Raw genomic sequence first — 22313 nt, forward strand, 5'->3', positions numbered from 1 at the left:
TTTTTGTATTTAGAGTACATATTTCAAAATTTTTAACGGTTTTGCAGATATTCCCCGTTTTTACATTTTCATACAGTTTGGCATTTTCCACAGTAACTTTTTATCAAAGCCACCCAATGATTCTTCTCTCGTATTTGACCGTTGAAAGAGCCATATGAAATAATACTGCGTGTATCTGCAAAACCATTTAAAATTTCGAAATACTTTAAATACAAAAAATGTTCATTTTTTAACTCTCCATCTAATAAAAAATCCATCATTTTCTCAAGGATCTCATAGAAAATCTCCATCATTTAAAAAAAAACAAGAAAAATTATTTTATATTTTAGAAAGTTTGGCGTAGAATTTTGAACACCCAGTATGATTTAAAATTACGATATTTACAGCAAAGTAAGTATAGGACCATCTAAAGTTAATACCTATACAGTTTTGATTTCAGGACAGTTCTTGTATTTGTAATAACTTTTTTAGGAAGGTTGAAAAATATATTTTTTTTATTTATTTATTAACATCTCTGAAACTATCGAAATATATCTACTCATATCTTAGGATTATGTAAAGTGATCTGAAAGGAAGCCAAAAATGCAATAATATACAGGGTGTTCCATTTAAAAAAAACATTCCGATCCACTTGCACTTTTTTGAGCCACTCTATAGAAGTTTATACATAGGTACTTTAAGTTAGCACTTGAACAAAATTTTCAAGTTTTTTATTTTAGGAGCTACAGATGCCCGACGCACTATTGCCGAACCCTGTATAAGGAAATGTTTTACTATAATTTAATATCGATTTTATCAAACAATAGATATGATAGGTATATAGGAAAAAGTTGATATAATAGACGGTAAATGATAGGTCGAACGATGTCCCCTCTTCAGGATAAAAGGACAATGCACTTTATTTCTGAAATATTTATACGAAACGTCGTATTGTACTGTATTTCTTGATTACAAAATAATGACCATCACGCGACATCAACTTTAGGCGACTTTATCTTGCATTTTATACACTTACAATTCCATTTTGCTCTTTAAATTGTACGATTTCCTGTAGAGTAAAGCCCCGGCCACACCTAATGGTTTACCTTACGTTTTGTCGGGCAGTTAAAACGGAAGGCCATTGACAGAACTGATGGCTGTTCTTAAGTATTGCGGCTCAGTCCCGTCTAAACATTAGAGATAAGTAGGTCCGGATGGATATGAATCCACGGACCTCTCTCCGGTGTCGGTACTGATCGATGTACACACAACCAAACTTATATGTAATCATCTATTATTTTTCATAATTTATGAGACGTATGAACATTTTATGTTTTATGAATAAAACTCAGTCCTTACCAATGACTTTTAATGAAAAATAATCCATATAGCCATAAAAAAAATCAGTTCCCAAAATAAACACAATGGTATTTTTTTAGTTTCTGAAACGAAATAAGATTTAAATTTTAAAAAAAAATCTATCCGCGCTGGCATGCATCTTATTAAATTATCAACGTTGTTTTGGGGTATGTTTTCCCATTCTGCTAATGCTGCATCAATAAAATGTGCGAGATTTCCTGGATTGTTTCGACAAGTTCTAACCCTTCATTTGAGCTAGTCCCACAAGTGTTCGATAGGGTTTAGATCTGTGGAAACATGCAGGCCAGTCCAAAACTATGACACCTTCCATTTCAAGACATTCTCTAGTCACTCTGCTAGTATGGGGAGGTGCACTGTCGCGCATGAAGTTAAAATTATCCACAATTGCAGCTCTCCAAAGATTAATGATTGGTTCTAGCACTAAATCAACATACCTCCGACCTGTTAAAGTTTGTTAAAGTGGTAACAATGGAGTTTTTGCTCCCAGCTTAATACCTCCTCAGAACATTACAGTTCCTCCTTTATATCTTGGTACAGATTTGGCAACCTAGACTCTCGCTCGTCTTCCTGGAGTTCTGAGGACCCGAATTCGATGGTCATCTGATCTTAGCCCAATTCTGGTCTCATCCGAAAAAAGAACATTTTGCCAATTCTCAATTGCCCAGTTTTGATGTTGAAGGCAACAATTTATCCGGTCAATTTTATTTTGCTGAGATAACTACGAAACCCGTAACTCTCTCCTACTGTACAGCCCTCGAGCGCGAAGCCTTCCTCTGGTTTCAACCGAAAACATTTACACCTGTAGCTGCCAGAAGTTGTCTTTGTAGCTCTGGATGAGAAACATTGGCATTACTTCTAGCAATTTGGCACGCAAGGCGGTCTTGTTGTGCAGCTGTGACTCTTTGACAATTTCGTCTGGGCCTGTTCTTGTGTGTTCCTAGTTCCAAGTACCTTGCATATGTTTTCGATACAACACCCTGGGTGGCCTACTATCTCTGCTACGTCTCTTTGTTCAATGAAAGCAATAATTATTCTCCTCTGTGCATGTGTTAATCCAACATAAAGCATTTTTCTATTATTTGGGTTAAATGAGAATTACCAGACAGTCATAATGTTTCCACTGAACACAAAATTCACAAGAAAATAGATCGCAGCAGTCGTTTATTCTTTATTGTCATTTTTATTTACAACAAAAAGCCTTATCTTAAAGTTGTATACCAATTTTTTTCCTTGCATGACATTTAGTCAGTTTTCCAATTTTGAATCAGCCGATTTTAAGTAATTTAAGAAAAACTGCGTCTATTTTTAAATTAAAACTGAACAGGTAACAATACAAAACCAATTAAATGTCAACATACCTTAAATTGATTTCATCAACCTATGCTTTTATCATTGTCAAATGTAATATGTTGTGCTGTCTACATTAGTGCTTTATAGTACCTACCAGGGCCATGTAAGTGAAATATTAAAAATGGTTCCAACAAAAGTTTCCCAATTATGACGGATGATGGCGCTGATCGTCAAAATTTTTGGACAGGGATTTTGCTTACCGACAATACGACGTGAGCTACGACCGGACCAGGACCAATCAGAATGATCAGTCTTTCTTGGACATTTGCCGCGGAAGTGTGTGTTAATTTCTGTTGTGAGAAATGTGGTTGTGTTTGCTGTTTGATTTTTCGGTTTTGATATTATGTTAAAATTAATTTTGAAGTATTGTATCACCTGTTTTTATGTAATAGTACTTTTTTTAGTTCTATGATCTGATATGTTATGATTTGTTAATGTTTGTTTAACAATGTTATACCAAAGAGGTTATACTTAATATACTTATCAATTTGCATAGCCTAACTTTTTTATCAATAAACTTTGTAGATTTTCAGATTATTTAATTCCTTTTGTTTCCGTTTGTAATTTTATTTTTAAGACATATTATGTGATTGTTTCACATAATATGTTTTAAAAATAAAATTGCAAATAGCGAATAAAAATAATTAAAATAAAAAAGTGTATTTTATAATTCCCCCCGGCCCCGCACCCCTTTGGCTAACCTATAATGTCAGCTATGTCGAGAGATGGCGTTACGAAAATGGAACCGATTTATTACAAGAAACTTGGGCTTCTTTTTCGTTAGTATATTCTGTGGTACCTACGCTTAGTGTCCCCGAAATGTATTTTTGCAATTTAAAACTTGTTCGAATGAGACAAAAGCCTAACATTTAGAAAATACAATTTAACATTGATAAAATTTTAGGATAACAACATTAAGGTACGTTGGCATTTGTCTGGTTTTACATTGCTACCTGTTCAGTTTTAATTTAGAAATAGATACAGATTTTCTTAAATAACTTAAAATCAGCTTGTCCAAAATTATTCAAATTTGGCATGTGTATTCAGCATATGCAGACCTTTAAAAAATATATTTGCGACTTAGCTGCAAACTTATAGGGGAGCCAATATTTGGACAATTCAAAATTTGCATTGGATTTCCTGATTTCCTATGTTACCAACGATGCGCGACGATGCACCACCCGGTATGTTGTTTATAAGCTTGTTAAGCACGTTATCTTTTAATAAATATTTAACCTTCCTAATTTAACGAAGCACGTTGTTTATGACGGTGAAAATCCTCCAATTAACGGTATTTTTTTGAGAAAAACACACTAAAGTGCTTGTATATACTTACAAAAATTATGAAGTTGAATGCACACAGCACGTATTTTACCATACAGGAACCACAATCGTACACCATGATGCTTTGGTTGGACTATTTCTGAAAAAAATAATGAGTATTAGTTTCCATACAAATGTTTGGTTCGGAAATTCTAGAAAAGAGAGTTCTGATATTTTTTTTAACGATCTAGCTAGAAAAGGAGCCGACGCTCTACTAACTGGACCAGAACCGTTCTGCTTCCCAAGTGGAAACCAGTTAAAGCGGAACTCAAGAACCTGTAAGACTCCATCCGTAACCTGGAATGGTAATCCTCCAAAGGTCTAAGACACTTGAAGGAATTTCTCAGAACTTACGACAGAGAAAAATTAAAGATTTTTCTTGATTGAAGTAAGAACAATGTTCGGATTGACGCGGGGTTTTTAACAGGACACTGTCTCCTTAACAAACACCCCAATAGATTGAAGCTAAGAAACAACGGCGAATGCAGATTCTATGGGGAAAATGGGGAAACCCCAGAACAACCATTCGTACCATAAAGTTTCTTACGGCTGATATCGGAGATGGAGAACTAACCTCTGTAAAATCATCTTAGATACTGGCTTTCGTCGAAGCCCTGAGACTGTATGATGAGTTATAATTCGTTACAACTCTAGAAAAGGGAACACAAAATAGATCTGTAAGGTTGCGGTGATGCAGTGGCGTGTCGTATAGGGGGCCAGGGGGGGGGGGCGAACGCCCCCTCCGCCCCTATGTGCTTAGCGCCTCTGGCGCCCTTTGAAAAAAAAATAGAAAAACTAAATTTAACGCAAAAACAAAGGGTGCCCTACCGTGCCCTTAGCTCTTCAAGATAAAAAAATGTCGTATATTATATTTCTCACATTTTATTTTTGTTTTTTAATGTTTACTTATATCCTTGTATTAAACAAGGCTTATATTTAATAATTTAAATCTCTAATGAAGTAGGCGTATATACTACGTACGAAAGTTTTCATATGGGTTTGAAACTTGAAACTACGCTACCGCTAGACCATTGTCTATAAATAAAAATACAATGGCTAGACCATAGACTTAAAATAAAATATAGACTGAGCATCTCATTCATAAATAGCTGGAACATGCGGTCAGACACTGTCTTGTTATGGTTGTGTTATTGTTTTAGGTTATAACGAGTGCGACACGAGCGATAGATAGGTTGTCTCTGTCGTAACGGTCGTTCCCTGACGACTCTGCCGAGAAACACTACACTGTCTTTCGTTTCTCAAGTACACCTGAACTCTCCGTATCATAGCCGGGTAATTTTTTTTATTTTAATGAAGCTATAAGTAAATTAAAAATATATCGTATTTAAACGTTTTTATATTTTATTAAGATTTAGGACAGGTTTTTTACATAAAAGTTTAGAAAAAACGTCTTAGAGTCCGAAAAGGATAAACATAATAAAATACACGTTATAGAAGAAATTTTATAATCGAAATTACGTAATTTTTGAAATTAATAATAAATTATTAATTTTAGTCAAACATTTACAACCCCTAATATTAATCAAAACCGGATCTATTCCACAGATATAATAGAATCGGCGACAGGGAGAGAAAAAAAAATGATTGTTGTAATTTTTTTTCTAGTTAAGTGATGTCTTATTATGTAAATTAGAGAAAACATAAATCTGTTCCATTAAAGCAAGGAAGGTGATAGGAAGTGGATAAAATAAAAACTACATTTATTTAACTCGGTACTGTCTTTATTATACCGGGTGCGGCTCAAAAGTGGCTCATCCCCATAATTTTTTTATATTTTCAAATAAAAAAACAAGATTTAGTATGTTAGTATATGAAATAAATTAGGATTGATTGACGCATTCAATTGTTTTTGGTCACTTCCTGTGTCACCGGAAATGACTATAACTTTTAATTTTTAAACGGCACCCTCGGTATATTTCTACTTTATTCGATAGAAAATGACACTCTGAATAGAATGAAATATCATATGTCAACTTTTGACATTTTCGCATATGGTTTAATTGTAATTGTAACACGCGGTTCATAACGACAATTTGACTCGAAATACCAAGTGTGTGGTATCAATATATTCATAAAAAAATGCTTTTTCCAAATATGCTAATGAGTCACCCTTGTTCCATTTGAAAAATTGACATATGTATGATTAAAAATACGATTTGTACATCTTTTAACCGGCCTAGACAAGACACGAAACCTATTAGACGATCAAAACTATTTTTCCAAGGCTCCTTGATTAAAACTTAGTGGATTGAAAAAAACTGGAATGAAATTTAAAATAGGATATGTTTTTAAGCGACAATGTCAAAAAGTTGACATATGATATGTCATTCTATTCAGAGTGTCATTTTTATCGAATAAAGTAGCAATATACCGAGGGTGCCTTTAAAAATCAAAAGATGTAATCATTTCGGTGAAACAGGAAGAGACCAAAAACAATTGAATACGTCAATAAATCCTAATTTTATGTCATATACCTACTAACATACAAATCTGTTTTTTTTATCTGAAAAATAAAAAAAGTTATAGGGTTGAGCCACTTTTTGAGACGACACGGTATATTAAAAATATTGTTTCATAATGTAATATCATTTTAAAATTCTTTTGTATGTTATTTTAGATTCTGAAGATAATTTTAGAATAAACCGGAATATATTTTTAATAAAAACATTATTAATTATTAACAGGGTTATAATTATGATTTTGTTACAATGTAAGTAAGTAAATAATGTAATGTAAGAGAAAAAATTCAGATTTTACATTTTACTAAAATATTATCTAAATAAGCGCCTTTCTACAACAACGCCACTGACTCCCAATGGGTAAATTGAGAGTTGCCTACCGGTCAAAAGTCGTTTCAAGACTTAAATGGATTATTTAAGTCAAATTTCTTGCAAATTTGGCACTGGCGAACCATATTTTATAGTTCTTGAACAGAAAAAGTCAATAAAATAAACACTTAAGCACTACAAGCTAAGAAAATGCGTTAATACAGCCGGGGAGATAGCGGCAACAAAGCTTTACCGCACACGTGCGACACGTACTACAAGGTAATAAATGAATGAATAGGCTCCCTCGCCTCTAATCGGTGTTGTCATATTGTAAAGAACTTATCCTTTTTAAACAGTATCCGACTTATAATTTAGTAGTATAAGGACTATTTAATACATCTCTGGAATATTAAAACCTACTTTATTAAACTGTAGTATTAATATCTCAATATATGTGTATAACAAGAAAAAAAATATTGATAATATTAAAGACGTGACAACATAGGCTGGATGAGGAAGGCTCGGTCGACTGTACCCAGAAGTAAACATGTGTACAAAAAAGGTTGTTTGTCCGCGTTGAGATGTAAATAGTGTAGTCTATATTTTATTTTAAGTCTATGGGCTAGACATAACGAAGAAGATCCAAAAAAGGCCGCCAAAAAAGAGGAGGAAAGCAGTCGCGATGGAAATAAATTCGGGGAATCACCGACCGAAATATAATCGATTATAATGAAGTGCTGAATAAAATTAATATATTGTCCAATCACTTGCAAAAAGTTAATATCAACTTATGTACAGCTGCTAATATGATTAATGCGGTAACTATAGATCTCAAATCATTAAGAAGTGAAAAATATTTTGATAATTTTAAAAAAGAGGCTACTATTTTGGCAAATAAATGCAATACGTCAACATCATTTTCCACAAAAAGACAAAGAATAAAAAAAATTCATGATGAAATCCAGAATGATTACCTACATCAAAATTCTGAAGATAATTTCAAGATATCAGTGTTTTATGGTACTTTAGACATTTTAACTGGTACTCTAGAGAATCGTTTTGAAGACTTCCTTAATATATGCCAAAAATTTAATTGTTTATTGAATATGGACCAATATGGATGGATATGGACGTCAATGATGACAATTTAAAATGTCTTATGGATTGTTATGGATTATTCTTTAGTTGATGAATATAAACATGTTTGCAGTTTATTAGAAGAAATTAATGCAATGACAACAAATTTGCACCTGACGAATATTTATCATTTTTAATTTCCAATGACCTAGAGTCTTCATATCCATCTTTATGTGCATTAATGTGCATTACTTCTCAGTATTGAAGCAGACACAGCCCAGGATCTAAATATAGACGAAATAATTGATTTCTTTAAATCGGTTAAATAAGACGCTTGCATCTTTGAAATAACTGTTTTGTATACTAATTTTTTTAATAAACAAATTTATAATTAAAAAAAAATAAAAGTTTCCATGTAGTCTTATTATTTAAAAAAAAATTATAATTTATTTGATTGTAAATTTGTACTTTATTGATCATTGCGCCCCTTAAGGTCTTCGCCCCCTCCGCCCTTTTATCCACGACACGCTACTGCGGTGATGATCCCCCCTCCTCCCACATTATTATATTAAACAGGGTGCCACAAATTCGAGGTACGAGCATTGGTATCTCGGAAACCGCAGTAGATACGAAGATGGTTAAATTGGGGCAAAGTTGCGTCTTTGGTATTTACCAAGACGCTATCAAAAAAGTTTTAAAAATTTCAAGGATTGCTGAATTTTTTGGAAAAACGGATTTTTTTGGAAATCAATTTTATTTTTTCCTGTCGTTACTTTTTAGAAAATCAAAAAATTAATTACACATTCTCATAGCCATTTTATTAGGGCTATCTGATAGTATTTTTAAATTTCCAAATTAGCTGATAATTTGTGAAATACAGAGAGGCCAGCTTAATTTTTTTAAATATGGACCTGCATTTTTAATTTCAGATTTTGAAAAAACTCGATCTCCTGAGTACAATGATTTGTCACACTCTATACTTTTTGTTTGTTTTGGGTTCCTTAATGACAAATATAAAAAAAAATATGTATAATCTAATATGAAATAATATTAATCGTGGTTATTATAAATAAATCAACTTCTAACAAACTACTTTCTAATGCTCTACATGTTTGAAAGGGTTACCACCCTTCCTATTGCACAGATTTATTATTTGTTCAGCTTTATTTATAGCTCTTTGAACATATCTTCTTGATATACATACTTCCGAATGCATTTTGTACTTTATACTATATTGTAAATGTTGACAAATAATATTAATTTGGTTTGGTTTGGATTTTTTAAATTTTTATTGCATTTGATTTGCCGTATTCAATGTTTTACCCCACGTCATTGTTAAGTTTGAGGGCTTGTCAATATTGAACGATCATAGATGAAATATATTAAAAAAAACAGAGCCGACTTATTAAATAAATTGTGTTCAAATGTCCGAAACAAAAAAAAGTATAAAGTGTGGCATATCCTTAGACAAGGAAAGAGAGGGGACGGCTAACACGCATATTCTCCCGTGATCGGTTAGTGAGGCCAAAATTCGATCGGCGGCCATACTTTGGTGACAAGATTTCGAGGTGACACCGAGCGAATTTTTATGTTTTTTGTAACAACTGTTTTGTTTTAAATTTATAAACTGTATTGTTTAATATGGTGAGATGTTCAGCGTATGGCTGCAAAGGCCGAAGCGAGAAAAAAGTGGCTGGAATTACATTTCACAGGTAAAAATCGATACACAACTTTTGTTATGTGGTCATAAAATGTACATTTTTTCATTATAGCAGTAAAAATATGTAAACTGCTTTAATATGTTTTGTACCACATCCAAACCAAACTATTTTTAATAATTCCAAGTAGGATTTTCAATATCCTTTATTATAATTAATGTTTGAAACTATAAATAATGCTACTCAGCATGGATTTCTCCAGTGGCGTAGGGAATTAGAATCAGAGAAATACAATTTCTGTAATAAACATTTTTTTATATATTTTACATCTAAAAAAATGTATAAAGTATTGTTATCAAATATGTAAAATAATTGTAAACTATAAAAAAAAATTAAAAATTCTAGTGATAAAAAATCTATATGTATAGTTGTTATATAAAACTTAAATTTACCTGCCAAGATTTGCTGGGGGTGGACAAACTTGTGGTGGGCTACTTGTTACTACATATATTTTTTTAAATATTCTTTCAAAAAATTTGCTAATTTAGGTGTATAATAATAGTCTCAGTGAGTAATTAATAAAAATTTAAAAATAAATAAAATAACACAAAGCTTCTAGAATTGTTTATTTTTTGTGGAAAATTAGGAAATTCTTATGATTGAAGGTAACAAATATTAAAAATTACATTATTCATTGAATCCGTACGCCAGTGTAAAGGGGAATGGCTAGATTCATTATTATACTGTATGGTCGAAAAAAAACGACGTCCAGTTGGCTTGTAAATGACGATCGACGACATTCCCCATATAATTTTACATATAAAATGACAGCGATCTTCATTTCATAGCTATCGCTGACGCCGTCTTTTTTCGATGTCGTTTTGTATAGTTTTTATGACATATTATAAGTAGAATTATATGGGGAATATCATCGATCGTAATTTACAAGCCAACTGGACGTCGTTTTTTTTTCGATTATACGGTATAATAATGAATCTAGTCAATTCCCTTCACACTTGCTTACGGATTCAATGAATAATGTAATTTTTAATATTCATTTGTGAAATTGTCATTTCCAAACAAACAAGACGCCGTTTTTTTTCGATCATACAGTATAGTACATATATGTATATACACGTTTAAAACATATGTTATTACATTATTTTTTATTTAATTATACATTATACAAACGTTAATAAATAAATAATTGTCTTGATAATCAGTCCACTGTGACCTTTGAATAAGAAGACTGTGACTGTTAAATAAATTTTGCATTATCGACTTAGATATTCTAATATTATAAAAGGTGAGACTATAAGATACAAAATTGTATATGCATTACTGAAAAATGAACGATATATTAGTTTACGTTTTAATAAATATTTTGTACCGTCTAGGTACAAACTAATTTCTGATGTTACGCCATTTGAGAATTTCGCGTGGTGACAACTTGCCTCACTTTCAGCTGCCGTGTTACCTATCCCCTCTCTTTCCTTGTCTAAGGGCATATCATTGTACTCAGAAGACCGAGTTATTTCAAAAACTGATATAAAAAATGCAGGTCCGTATGTAAAAAAAATAAGTTGGCCTCTGTATCTCACAAACTATCAGCTAATTTGAAAATCTAAAAATACAATTAGATAGCCCTAATAAAGTGGCATGAGAATGTGCAATTAGTTTTTTCGACAGGAAAAAATTAAATTGATTTTCAAAAAAATCTGTTTTTTTCCAAAAAACTCAGCAATCTTTGAAATTTTTGAAAGTTTTTTGATGGCATCTTGGTGAACATCCCAAGGGGCAATTTTGCCCCAATTTAACCATCTTCGTATCTAGTACGGTTTCCGAGATACCAATGCTCGTACCTCGAATTTGTAGCACCCTGTATATACTATTAAATATTTGCATACATTAATTTATTCATTTTAATTAGAAATTTATTAGATCAGTATCGCGGAACCTCTATGTTTAGTTATTTTTTCTGAAGATCGCTCAGATTTCACAATAGTTTCAATTTTCATTCGAAAAAGTGAAATTACACTATCGTTTTTCTTACAGTATGTGCATCCATTAGAACACTTCCGATTTTGAGAAAAAATTACGCAAATTATTACAACTAATTACCCTATTATTATACAAGAACGTATAGCAAGTGCGTGAAAGCTATATTAAACGTTTTAATTGGGATCATTAAAACTTATTTTTAAACTACCTTCGGCGCAGATGAAATCCGAAGATACCTGAAACGTCAACAACAACATTGTAACAGAGCCAAGCAACCAGTGGCGTACCCTCCATAAGGGCACATGTACAGGGTGTCTCATTTTGGTTGAAATCATACGGTATCTCCGTTATTAGTAAAAATAGGAGGATGCGGTTTACACAAACTTGTCCCACTTTTTTGTCAAACGGAAAATGCTGTAAAAACATTTTCATAGCCCTCTTCGTTTCTGAGCTACAGGCTCTTTTAGAAACTTTTGCAATTTAGGACACCCCTGGTATTTGCATTATAGTCAAAGGTATCGAGAAGGTGAAAACTGATTCTTGTAGAACTTTTTGCGTAAAATACAGTGGCGTAATCTGTTTTCTATGAAAAACATATTTTTGAAGATATATGAGTTTTGGTCAAGTCCAAATCGTCAACCTTTTGCATAGGAGCTTCTTTTATCTCATTTTTTGAACCACACCGGCGCCGGCGCGGCGCTGCGCCGCACAGTAGCAACAATAAAAAAAAACAAAAAAGAAGGTGTTAAATCGGGTTTAAATTATTCTATCTTACATCGAGTTAGTTCAAAGACAATATAACAATATTACTTTTTTAATTTAATTACTAGTTTTGAATTTACAACACCTCCTTTTTGACAATTTTCTTAATAATAAACGCGCAAAAATAAAGCGAAAACAAATAATATTTTACAGCCCTTCTCTTAATTCCTAAAAATCGGTATTACCCAGGAACTGTTTCGTTTATCCATGGGCATTAAAAGTAAAAATCATTTTGCCAAAATATACCGTGCCTTTGATATAGTTTAGTTTGAATCTATTACTAATAAAATTACTTTACTTCTTACTTTAATCAGACTAGAACAAAAAAGCTTTACCGAGCTTTGGTCTCGGATTAATTTGACTAAAAAAAACAACTGTTAAAGTAGTGATTCTATAAATTTTATCGCCACATTCGGCCACGTTTGTTAAAAATATAAAATAAAAGATAAACAGTGTGGAAAAAAATTAAAACTACATTCTTCATTTTTGCGGATGCCGATGAATTCATTTAATATAATTTACTTTTTTTGCCACTTAAAATTATATAAATATCATTATATTGTATAAGATTTAAATGTTATAAATTATAATAATTTGAAACCCAGTGTAACTAAACTGAGCCACAAATTACCTATCGAGCATCAATTGAAGCGTAAAGTGCAAATTTTTGCATTAAGTTTAACTTCTTGTATTTTTTAAACTTTTGAAGGAATTTTGAATTTGCCAGCCAGATTCTAAAACATTGTTTTATCGACTATCGAACCGTTCTTTGTAGTTTTTTTCAATTATTGGTCAGGACCCATAATACAGGGTAAAGCGCGCATTTTTAACAAAATTTTAAGTTAGCCTCATTTTGTGGAGGGATGGAGGAGATCCATTTTTTGTGGGTAGTTTGACGGAGGTGTTTTATACCTCGGGACGTTTATGAGTTTTTTTGGCTATCGCTCTCCATTGCGATGTTTTCGATATTCTTATGATTGTCGGTAGAGTTTTAATACTAATAATTTTATCTCATTGTGAAATGAAGATCTCGTATTTTTAAGCATTATGCATTTTAATGTATAATTAAAGAAAGCAAACAAATAATTTTATAAAACTAAAAAGTGTTACAGTTATACAGGACGTTAAAAATGTATCTAGCTGGTATATTTAAATTATATGAACAGGTTTTATTATGTATCTTGGCATAACAAAAGAAGCATTTAACACTTTTTCATTAACGATACAGTATAATCACTTAGTATAATCATTAGTTAATACGCATAATACTCAAAAATACAATATATTAATTATATATAAAACAGCTCTTTTAAAAGATATACACAGAGGTATAAAACAGCTCTTTTAAAATACCCACAAATAATGGAAATCCTCCATCCCCCCACAAAATGGAGGTCACTTAAAATTTTGTAAAAAATGCACGCCTTTTTGTTTTACCCTGTATTATGGGTATTGGCCAATAATTAAATAAACTGCAGAGAACGGTTCGACAGTCGATAAAAAAGCGTTTCAAAATCTGGCTAGCAATTCAAAACGCCTTCAATAGTTCAGAAAATACAAGAAGTTCAACTTGATGCAAAAATTTTCACTTTACGTTTCAATTGGTGCTCAGTTTACTTTTAAATAAATTTATTAAACCATGTTATTTGATGTATTTTATTAAGCTGAATCGAATAAAATCCGTCCCAATGCGATTCGATTAACGGTTTAGGAAATATAGGGTTTTTTCGTTATATTATCAGTTTCATGCCACTGTGCGCCGCCTCTGCAAGCGAGCAAAGAATGCTTGTTTCAGAATGCTTATCTAATCTTTGGTGTGCTCTATGTATGTAAATTTAGATTGTCTTCGAAATAAAACAAGTAACACTGTCACCGCGGTTAAATTGTATGTGTATTTAGTAATTAAATATTTTTAATTAATTAAGATAACAGATTTAAACTGTCTTTTTCTCTTTTATACTGTGTGTTTCAGTATTTCTTCTATTCCAGACAAAAATAGTTGTATACGATATAGAAAATAAGTCCTCACAATTGGAAAAAAATGTTTAGGTTTTTTATGTTTTAAAAATTTAGTCATAACATTAATGATAACTAATATGCATTATATTATTACAGTTCAGCAAACTTTTGTGCCAGTTTAAATAAAAATACCTTGTTCCTATTATCTATACCGAGTGCGTCTCAAAAGTGGCTCACCCCCTATAACTTTTTTATTTTTTCAGACAAAAAAAAACGAGATTTGGTATGTTAGTATATGACATAAATTAGGAATAATTGACGTATTCAATTCTTTTCCGCCACTTCTTGTTTCACCGGAAATGATTACAACTTTTGATTTTTAAATGGCACCTTCGGTATTTTTTTACTTTATTCGATAAAAAATTACACTCTGAATAGAATGACATATCACATGTCAACTTTGGACATTTTCGCTTATAACAAAATCGAACTTTAAATTTCAATCTAGAGTGCCATGGCTATGTTAAAAACACTAATTTTTAATTATGAAGCATTGGAAAAATAGTTTTTATCGTCTAATGTTTTTCGTATTTTGCCCTGGCCGGTTAAAAAATGCCCAAATCGTATTTTTTATCATATCCCAATTTTTTCAAATGGAACGAGGTTGGCACATTTGAAAAAAGCATTTTTTTACGAATAATTTGGTATCACACACTTGGTATTTCGAGTCATATTGTCGTTATGAATCGCATGTTGCAATTTCAAATAAACAATATTCAAAAGTGTCAAAAGTTGACATATGATATATGTCATTCTAGTCAGAGTGTCATTTTCTATCGAATAAAGTAACAAAATACATTTCCGGTGAAACAGAAAATGACAAAAAACAATGGAATACGTCAATCAATCCTAATTTATGTCATATACCAATATACCAAATCTCGATTATTTATCTGAAAAAATAAAAAAGTTATAGGGGGTGAGCGACTTTTAAAACGTACCTGGTATAAACTAATTCCTATAGTAATTCAATAACTAAAATATGTTTTGTTAATATCTGTCTGTGTTGTGACAGAAAAAGGTATTGACACCAAGAATTAACATAAATAAATAACAAGAATTCATGCAAATTTTCATCAAATACAAACAGCAGTGAAAATATGCAATATACAGGGTGTGTAAATAAATAAACCATAAAAAATTCAGAAACAAATATTAATTTTTTAAAAACCAATCTCAATTTTTTTCGGAGTTATTTATTTTATTCATTTACACGTCACACCCTGTATGAGTAGTTACATACTATATTACGTATGTATAAATGCGGAATTTTGATTAATTTTATCTGATATTAAATAACAGGTTCTTGCTTTGACACACTTTATTACGGAAAATGTGTAATTTAACATACTATAGAGTTTCTTTGTTCAAGATAAGAGAAGGTTGTTTAACATTTAATAAAACCTGATATAAATTATTGTTAATTCCATGATTTTCAATTTTATAGAACTATTACAAAAATTACTTACACTGAATAAGATCATCAGTTAGTTGTTCTTATGGTAGTTCTATATGATTTTGATCATGATTTTACATCACTTTTTTTTAATTAAAAAACATGCTTTATATACAATGCCCGCCAAAAAGTACTCAACAAAGATATTTTTTAATAATTATTGAGTTGTCGAAAAATATTTTAAATATAATTAATTTACCATGCCCAATACCAAAAAAACATCATTTTATCATATGTCTTGGTCTAATCTACATAGCAACAAATTATAAACAAGTTCTGTAAACGTAAAATGCGGAAATAGATGGCAATATAGTGTTCTATAGTGTTCTAAACCTATTACTGCAGGACTAAATTTGAAGCAATATTTTTTACAAAATTTAAACAATTCTTTATTAAAGGAATAATTGTAAAATTGCAAACGGTTTATTTGGCTAATATTTGCCAAATTATTGTCTTTCTTAACTTATATATTTCAAAATTAAATTACGTTTAATCTTTTACAGTCAGTTTTGGTCGTTTCAAATGACGTATATTTTATTTGTTAGAAAATTATTTAATATCTTAATTTGGTTTAGACGGCTCAGATTTTATAAAAATACATATTTTGTATTCGAACTTTCTAAATAATTATTCTGTATATTAAATTCCTAAATTTATTTTGAGCAAGACTACTGCAGCACTAAATTTGAATACTCCAACTTCAGAAACAATAGCGTTATTGACAATTTTTTAGCATAATGAAATTTTACATTTTTTGGATATATGTATAACATTATACAGGATTGTCATTACAAAAGGAAATTTTTTTATTATTAATTTTTTGAGCAAAATGCATTCTTCATAGAAGTCTTTGCTTCTTCTAAAAATATTAATTTTAACTCTATGTTCCATACCATCTTTTTTGACGAGAAGTCCCAAAAATCCTCACAAAAATCATAGTTATTTTAATTTGATTCATATCTTTTGGTGTTTTAGTAGTTTAAAGAAGTACAATTTTATTGTTATTTAGTTCAATGCTACAGAAAAAGTGATAATAAATTTTGTGCTTCTTTAATCTTAAATAATATTACCATAGATAGTTTTGATTTTTGGGAATTCGCGACTGTATTTTCATATTTTTTTATTTTTTCTTTAAATCAGTATGGAAATTTGGAACAGTATAAACGGGATTAACCATTTTAGAACAAGCAAAATTTTTCAATTCTCAAAAAGTGAATATTAAAAAGTAATATAATTTTATTTTTGAGAATATTTATTAATTTATTATTTTATCTTGCAATTTGATCGTAACATACTTTTATATAATAAACAACAGGTATCTTTAACTCTTTGTTTTTTATCTACTCTTTGTTTTTTTACAAATTCTATTTAAACAAAAACAAAAAAAACTGTTTCCTCTACCAGAGAAAATGTTTAAATATCCATTTGCTTGAATTCTATTTGGTATTTTCAGCTTAACAACACGGTCTTACCTTCAAAAATGGAGAAGAACGAGAAGAACCTTAAAAAACTGGCGAGACCAATCAGAAATCCGGGCCGAAAGTTCAGAAGCGCACCGAAAAAGTACCACAACAGTGCACGGATTCCCTGGCGGTACCCAAACCGTTCGCGTCAACCACCGAAATGAGGAGAAATGTATCCGCAGATTCGGATCTCAGCTGTATGAGCTGTAGAACCACGTTGCTCGTCGGCCGCGATTGAACAACGGATTGGATCGGATAGGTAAAACAACAACAAGGGAGGCCGAACACGGTTGGTTTTTGTAGGGAGAACGCGGTGAATGAAATGATTTGTGTGATAGCAGTCGCTTACCGGAGCGAGAGGTAGAAGATATACACTGCTCGCACTAGAAATAAGCCGACACTTATCTTAATATCCTAATTATTGTGAAGTACTTTAAGCCCTTATGGGATACAAACCTCGGAATTCATTTACTGTGAACGAATTTTTAAAAAACTTTTTGCGTTGTATTGTTAATAAGATATATTACAAAGGGTAAATTTAAATTCGTTGCTTTCACTTTAGTATTTATAAATACATACATAAATACACATATACAAATGCATACATACAGGATGGCTCCGTGTTCCGAAAAAGCTCTGTATCAGTATTTTCACTCCGAACCTTTTACAAAATATGTGTTTAAATGGTTTAATGGTAGTTCACATTTCAAAAATATTTTTATAGATATACAGGGTGAGTCAAATATATTTTTACACACTTAAATTTTAGTTTTTCAAATGAAATACTTTATATTTGTTTAGTTCAGTGAATTTGCTATAAAATTCCGGTTCCAAAAATACCTTAAAACCATAGAGTATACTAAGTGGTTTTTGAATTATGATCACAGATCACAGTCCATGAGGACATCAATCTAGACGTCCAGGAACCTTCGTATAAGAATTTCTAATCGAGACGATCGACTCATTGTAAGTTTATCGCTAAGAGACCTCCGTTTGCCACCTTTTCAAATTTATAATTAAATGAATTGTACGTAAGGAACGTACATATGAAGACTAAAAGAAGCAAATCTTATGTTAAGAAGGTTTGCTTCGGGAGCAGAACTTACTAGATCTATTGACTAGGCCCAAAAGCAAAGGCATGGTCTTAATGTAAAAATTACGAAAAATGTTAGTGTCTTCTTCAAAAGCGTATATCTCCAACAAAAATAAAGCCAAATAGGCGAACCAAATAACAAACTATCGAGAAAAGATGTATCTAGATGATAAAACAATTTTTAAATGTCTTGCTGTTTTAACATATTCCACAGGGTGTTTTAAACTTTTACTAAAATATCAACATTTTGTTTTCTCTGGTATCATTAACAGATGGAGTTTTATTTTTGATTTAGAAAGAGATACTAAAAAGTCGAATAATTTAGCTACATACTGCTTAAAAAATCATCAAAATCGGCCCACTAGAACAAAATACCGTATGATCGAGAAAAAACGGCGTCAGCGATGGCTATGGAATGAAGATCGCTCTCATTTTATATGTAAATTTATATGGGAAATGTCATTGATGTTCATTTCTCAGCCAACTGGACTCCGTTTTTTTTTGATCATACGGTATATTAAACATTAAAATACATCAAAGTTTTAAGGTGCCTATTTCAAATCTATACATTTTAGTCATATACTTTTCTAATGAAACTTGTCTTATTTTTTTACTAGAATCCGAAAATCTATTACAAAAAACCCGACTTTAATGTGTAACTTTTTTTGGAGATACCCTGTAGAACTCTAGATAATTTTAGACAATGCTTTGAACCGACTTACATAAGCTCACAAAATTTCACTTCAATACAAAATTTCGTTCTCCTTGCAAAAACGCCGTCGTATATGACGCGCCACCCTGTATAATTCGATTTCAATCAAAATTTCAATGATTAGAATATAAGCAGAATAGGTATAGCTTATGCATTAGATTCATTTATTTCAATAAATTTACTAAAACTACTAAAATAAAAAAATAAAAGCTACGAAATAAAATGGGTAAACTTTTAGTATTTTATCTATAAAACACAATACAGAAGGTTTCACATTAATACATTCCAGGGGTATACCTACATACGGGAGGGGAAGGGGGGTAATTACCCCTTCCAGGAAGAAATTTATAAATAAGAAAATCTGGTATAAAATAAAATTGTACAACCAAATAAATTAATAATATCAATCAAAATAGAAATCTATACAATCTAAGTTTATTTTTACTTCTATAGTCACAATACTTTTGAGCGAACATTTAATTTAAATCTATTACTTTGTTTAAATATTGCCACTAAGACTCAATCTGATACATTCACTCTAATATTTGCAAAAGTATAAACAGGATTAACCATTTTAAAACAAGCAATTTTTTAATGAAAAATGCATTTTTCCCAAAATATCCATAATAAATAAGATTTTCTCTTGTAAAGACAATCCAGGAATATACTGTATATCATACAATGTATAGTGTAGTACTTTAATATAGCTAATTTTGGAAAGAGCGTTATATAAAATATTTCCAGTTAGGAAATATAAATAATTTGGTATTTTATAATCTAGGGAGAGCTTTAAAGGTGCAGAAAATTTATTCTAAAAATGGTCTTATTTTAAAAACCTCTTGTTATAGATACGAAGTATGACATTATTATTATTATGCACGCAGGGCTAAGAAAATATTCAGTTTTCATTTAAAAACTATAAATTAATAAATTTAAAAATATAAATGGGAATCTTAAGATTTAATCATCTGCTGAATATGGTTAGCAAAACACGCGTCCAGTGCAAAAGTACCGTAAAATGGGGTTACTTGGGACGTCGGGGTTACTTGGGACGCAACTTCGGTTTTTCTAATTTAACTGGCGGGAACAACGCAAATATAAACAAAACCTTAATTTAATGTTTTGGTTCGTTAAAGAACAATGTGTTGATGATTTAATTAAACGAATTCTATATAAAGTGATAGTATTTTACTTATATAAAAAAAATAAATGGGTGGCGGGAAGCAAGCTAAAAATAAGTGGTCGAAAACTTTATCTATAAGAGGCAGTCAAAAAGTAAACAGGTAAGTCCAATTACATTTCTTAGTTAGTTTTTTATGTTTCATAAATAATACCAAAGTCATTGCTCGCGTTTAGATAATTTTTTAGATTGTAAAATATATTTTTTAAAAAAAGTCATGGTTTGGGGTAACTTGGGTCAAAAATTGTCCCAAGTTAGCCGTTGGCCCAAGTTACCCCATGTTATTTAATCGATTTTGTTTTCAGTGCTCCACATGCCAAGAAAATATATTCGCAAAGTAGGCTCTAAAAAAATCACGACTTTGAAGAAAAAAAATATGGAAAGTGCCATAGAAGACATACAATCTGTAATGTCCTATAGAACAGCGGCAGACAAATGGAAGGTAACCAAATCAACTTTACAGAGCAGTGTAAGAATCAGAATTTAGAAAGATAAGGAAGACCTATAGTTTTGAAAAAAGAGGAAGAAGACGAACTTATAAGAGGCAGTTTTATGAGAAAATCTACGAAAAACAACAAACATTTTGTGTTCCCAGATTTAGCTCATGAGTATGATATCACAGAGGATAAAATTGTGAGAATGTTAAAAGCAGAGGACGTGAGCATTACTAGAGGCCGCCATACATTTAATGGATTAAAAAATACTGGTTGGCTACAATAAAGAGAATGCAATAGATCTATTTTTCTTGTGTTTACAAAATGTTTTTTTTAGTTCCTTTTTGTCCTTACGATTCAAATCGTGACTTTGTTCCTATTATGTTTATTGAAGAAATTTTACATTTTCTAATGAATAAATAAATATTTCTAATAAGTTTACGCTAAATCGAGTTTTTCTTTCCTCTAAATAATTATCTGAGAAAAAAATTTCAACTCATGATGTGTGTTAGTGTATTCTTTTATTTTTTCTGCCGTCCCAAGTAACCCGTGAGTAGTTTAACATGCATTTTCGGTATAAAACCGTTACAGTCCCATTCAACCCCAATGCGGGGAAACTTGGGACAGTAAATATGTTAATTTTTTTTTATAAATATTCTTACATTAGGAGCCATTTATGATGCTTTATAGGTTAAATACATATGAAGGATTTTTTCTACACCTAAATTGTTGCTTTGTCTTCACAAAAACATTTATAAATTACCACATGACTAAAAAAATTATAGTGAATTTGTCCCAAGTAACCCCATTTTACGGTAAGTGTTTTGGTGTATCTATGTTGTACTAAAGGTTCTGATCTAATCTCTGGGAATCTTATATAGAAATTTTTCGAAACACTCTGTGTACTTATTTACTTTGGTCACACTGTATATGTTGAGTAGTGTATATTTAATCTTTTGTCCATACTGGTTTCTTGTAGAATTATACCGTCTAGAACACCAAACTCGCATGACTGGGAAGGAATGCATGCGTGCAGTGGGCCTCATTAAAAAAGGGCTGAAAAAAGCGATAAAAAATCTCGAAAGGCCTACTTTTTTAAGCAGGTGCATCTGTGCAGCACATTCGAGATATTTTGGGAATTCCAGTCCATTTTTCGACCTTATAAAAATAACTACCAAGTTAAATTTAATTATTTTTTATGTTAAAATATCGTATAATAAATACAAGCGTCATTTAAACTTTATAAATTATTTACAATTCATCATGCAACGCATTTTGATCCAGTACACTACTAGAACAATTAACCATATCAATATACATATAACTTCGATTATTATTAATACTATCATAATCAGCTGTTTTTTGGCTTCATTGTTTTTGCTAGTCTCGTAGATTTTCGCTTTTGGATCTGGTTCGTAATTTTCAGGAGAATATTCTCTGATCATAACTTTCAGTTTAAATTTTATTCTGATTGACGCTGGATTGACGTAAATTGTTTTAAAACCTATATAAATAGTTAGGCAACTTATAATACAGTGTTAGTTAGAATGTTTCCGTTGGCGACAATGACTGGCTGTATTATTGATTATTGGTAGCATTTCTTGTCTTGTCGTCTTGTCAACTTGTCAACAGTTGTC

General features: G+C 31.1%; 1 protein-coding gene across 1 annotated transcript in view; it reads right to left on the bottom strand.

Annotated features, from left to right (window-relative positions):
- LOC115877588 (CD82 antigen-like) overlaps positions 1 to 17565 on the bottom strand; it is a 49079-nt gene extending 31514 nt beyond the window's left edge. Inside the window, exons 1-2 of the mRNA XM_030893836.1 lie at positions 17267 to 17565; positions 4046 to 4132 (exon numbers count right to left, since the gene is read on the bottom strand). Coding sequence (XP_030749696.1) covers positions 4046 to 4111 — 66 coding nt within the window. The 5' untranslated portion in view covers positions 4112 to 4132; positions 17267 to 17565. The remainder of the gene's footprint in view (positions 1 to 4045; positions 4133 to 17266) is intronic.
- Positions 17566 to 22313: the final 4748 nt, after the last annotated feature.

This window comes from Sitophilus oryzae, unplaced genomic scaffold, assembly GCF_002938485.1.
Source record: "Sitophilus oryzae breed Bouriz unplaced genomic scaffold, Soryzae_2.0 scaffold_1060_pilon_pilon, whole genome shotgun sequence".
Classification (NCBI taxonomy): domain Eukaryota; kingdom Metazoa; phylum Arthropoda; class Insecta; order Coleoptera; family Curculionidae; genus Sitophilus; species Sitophilus oryzae.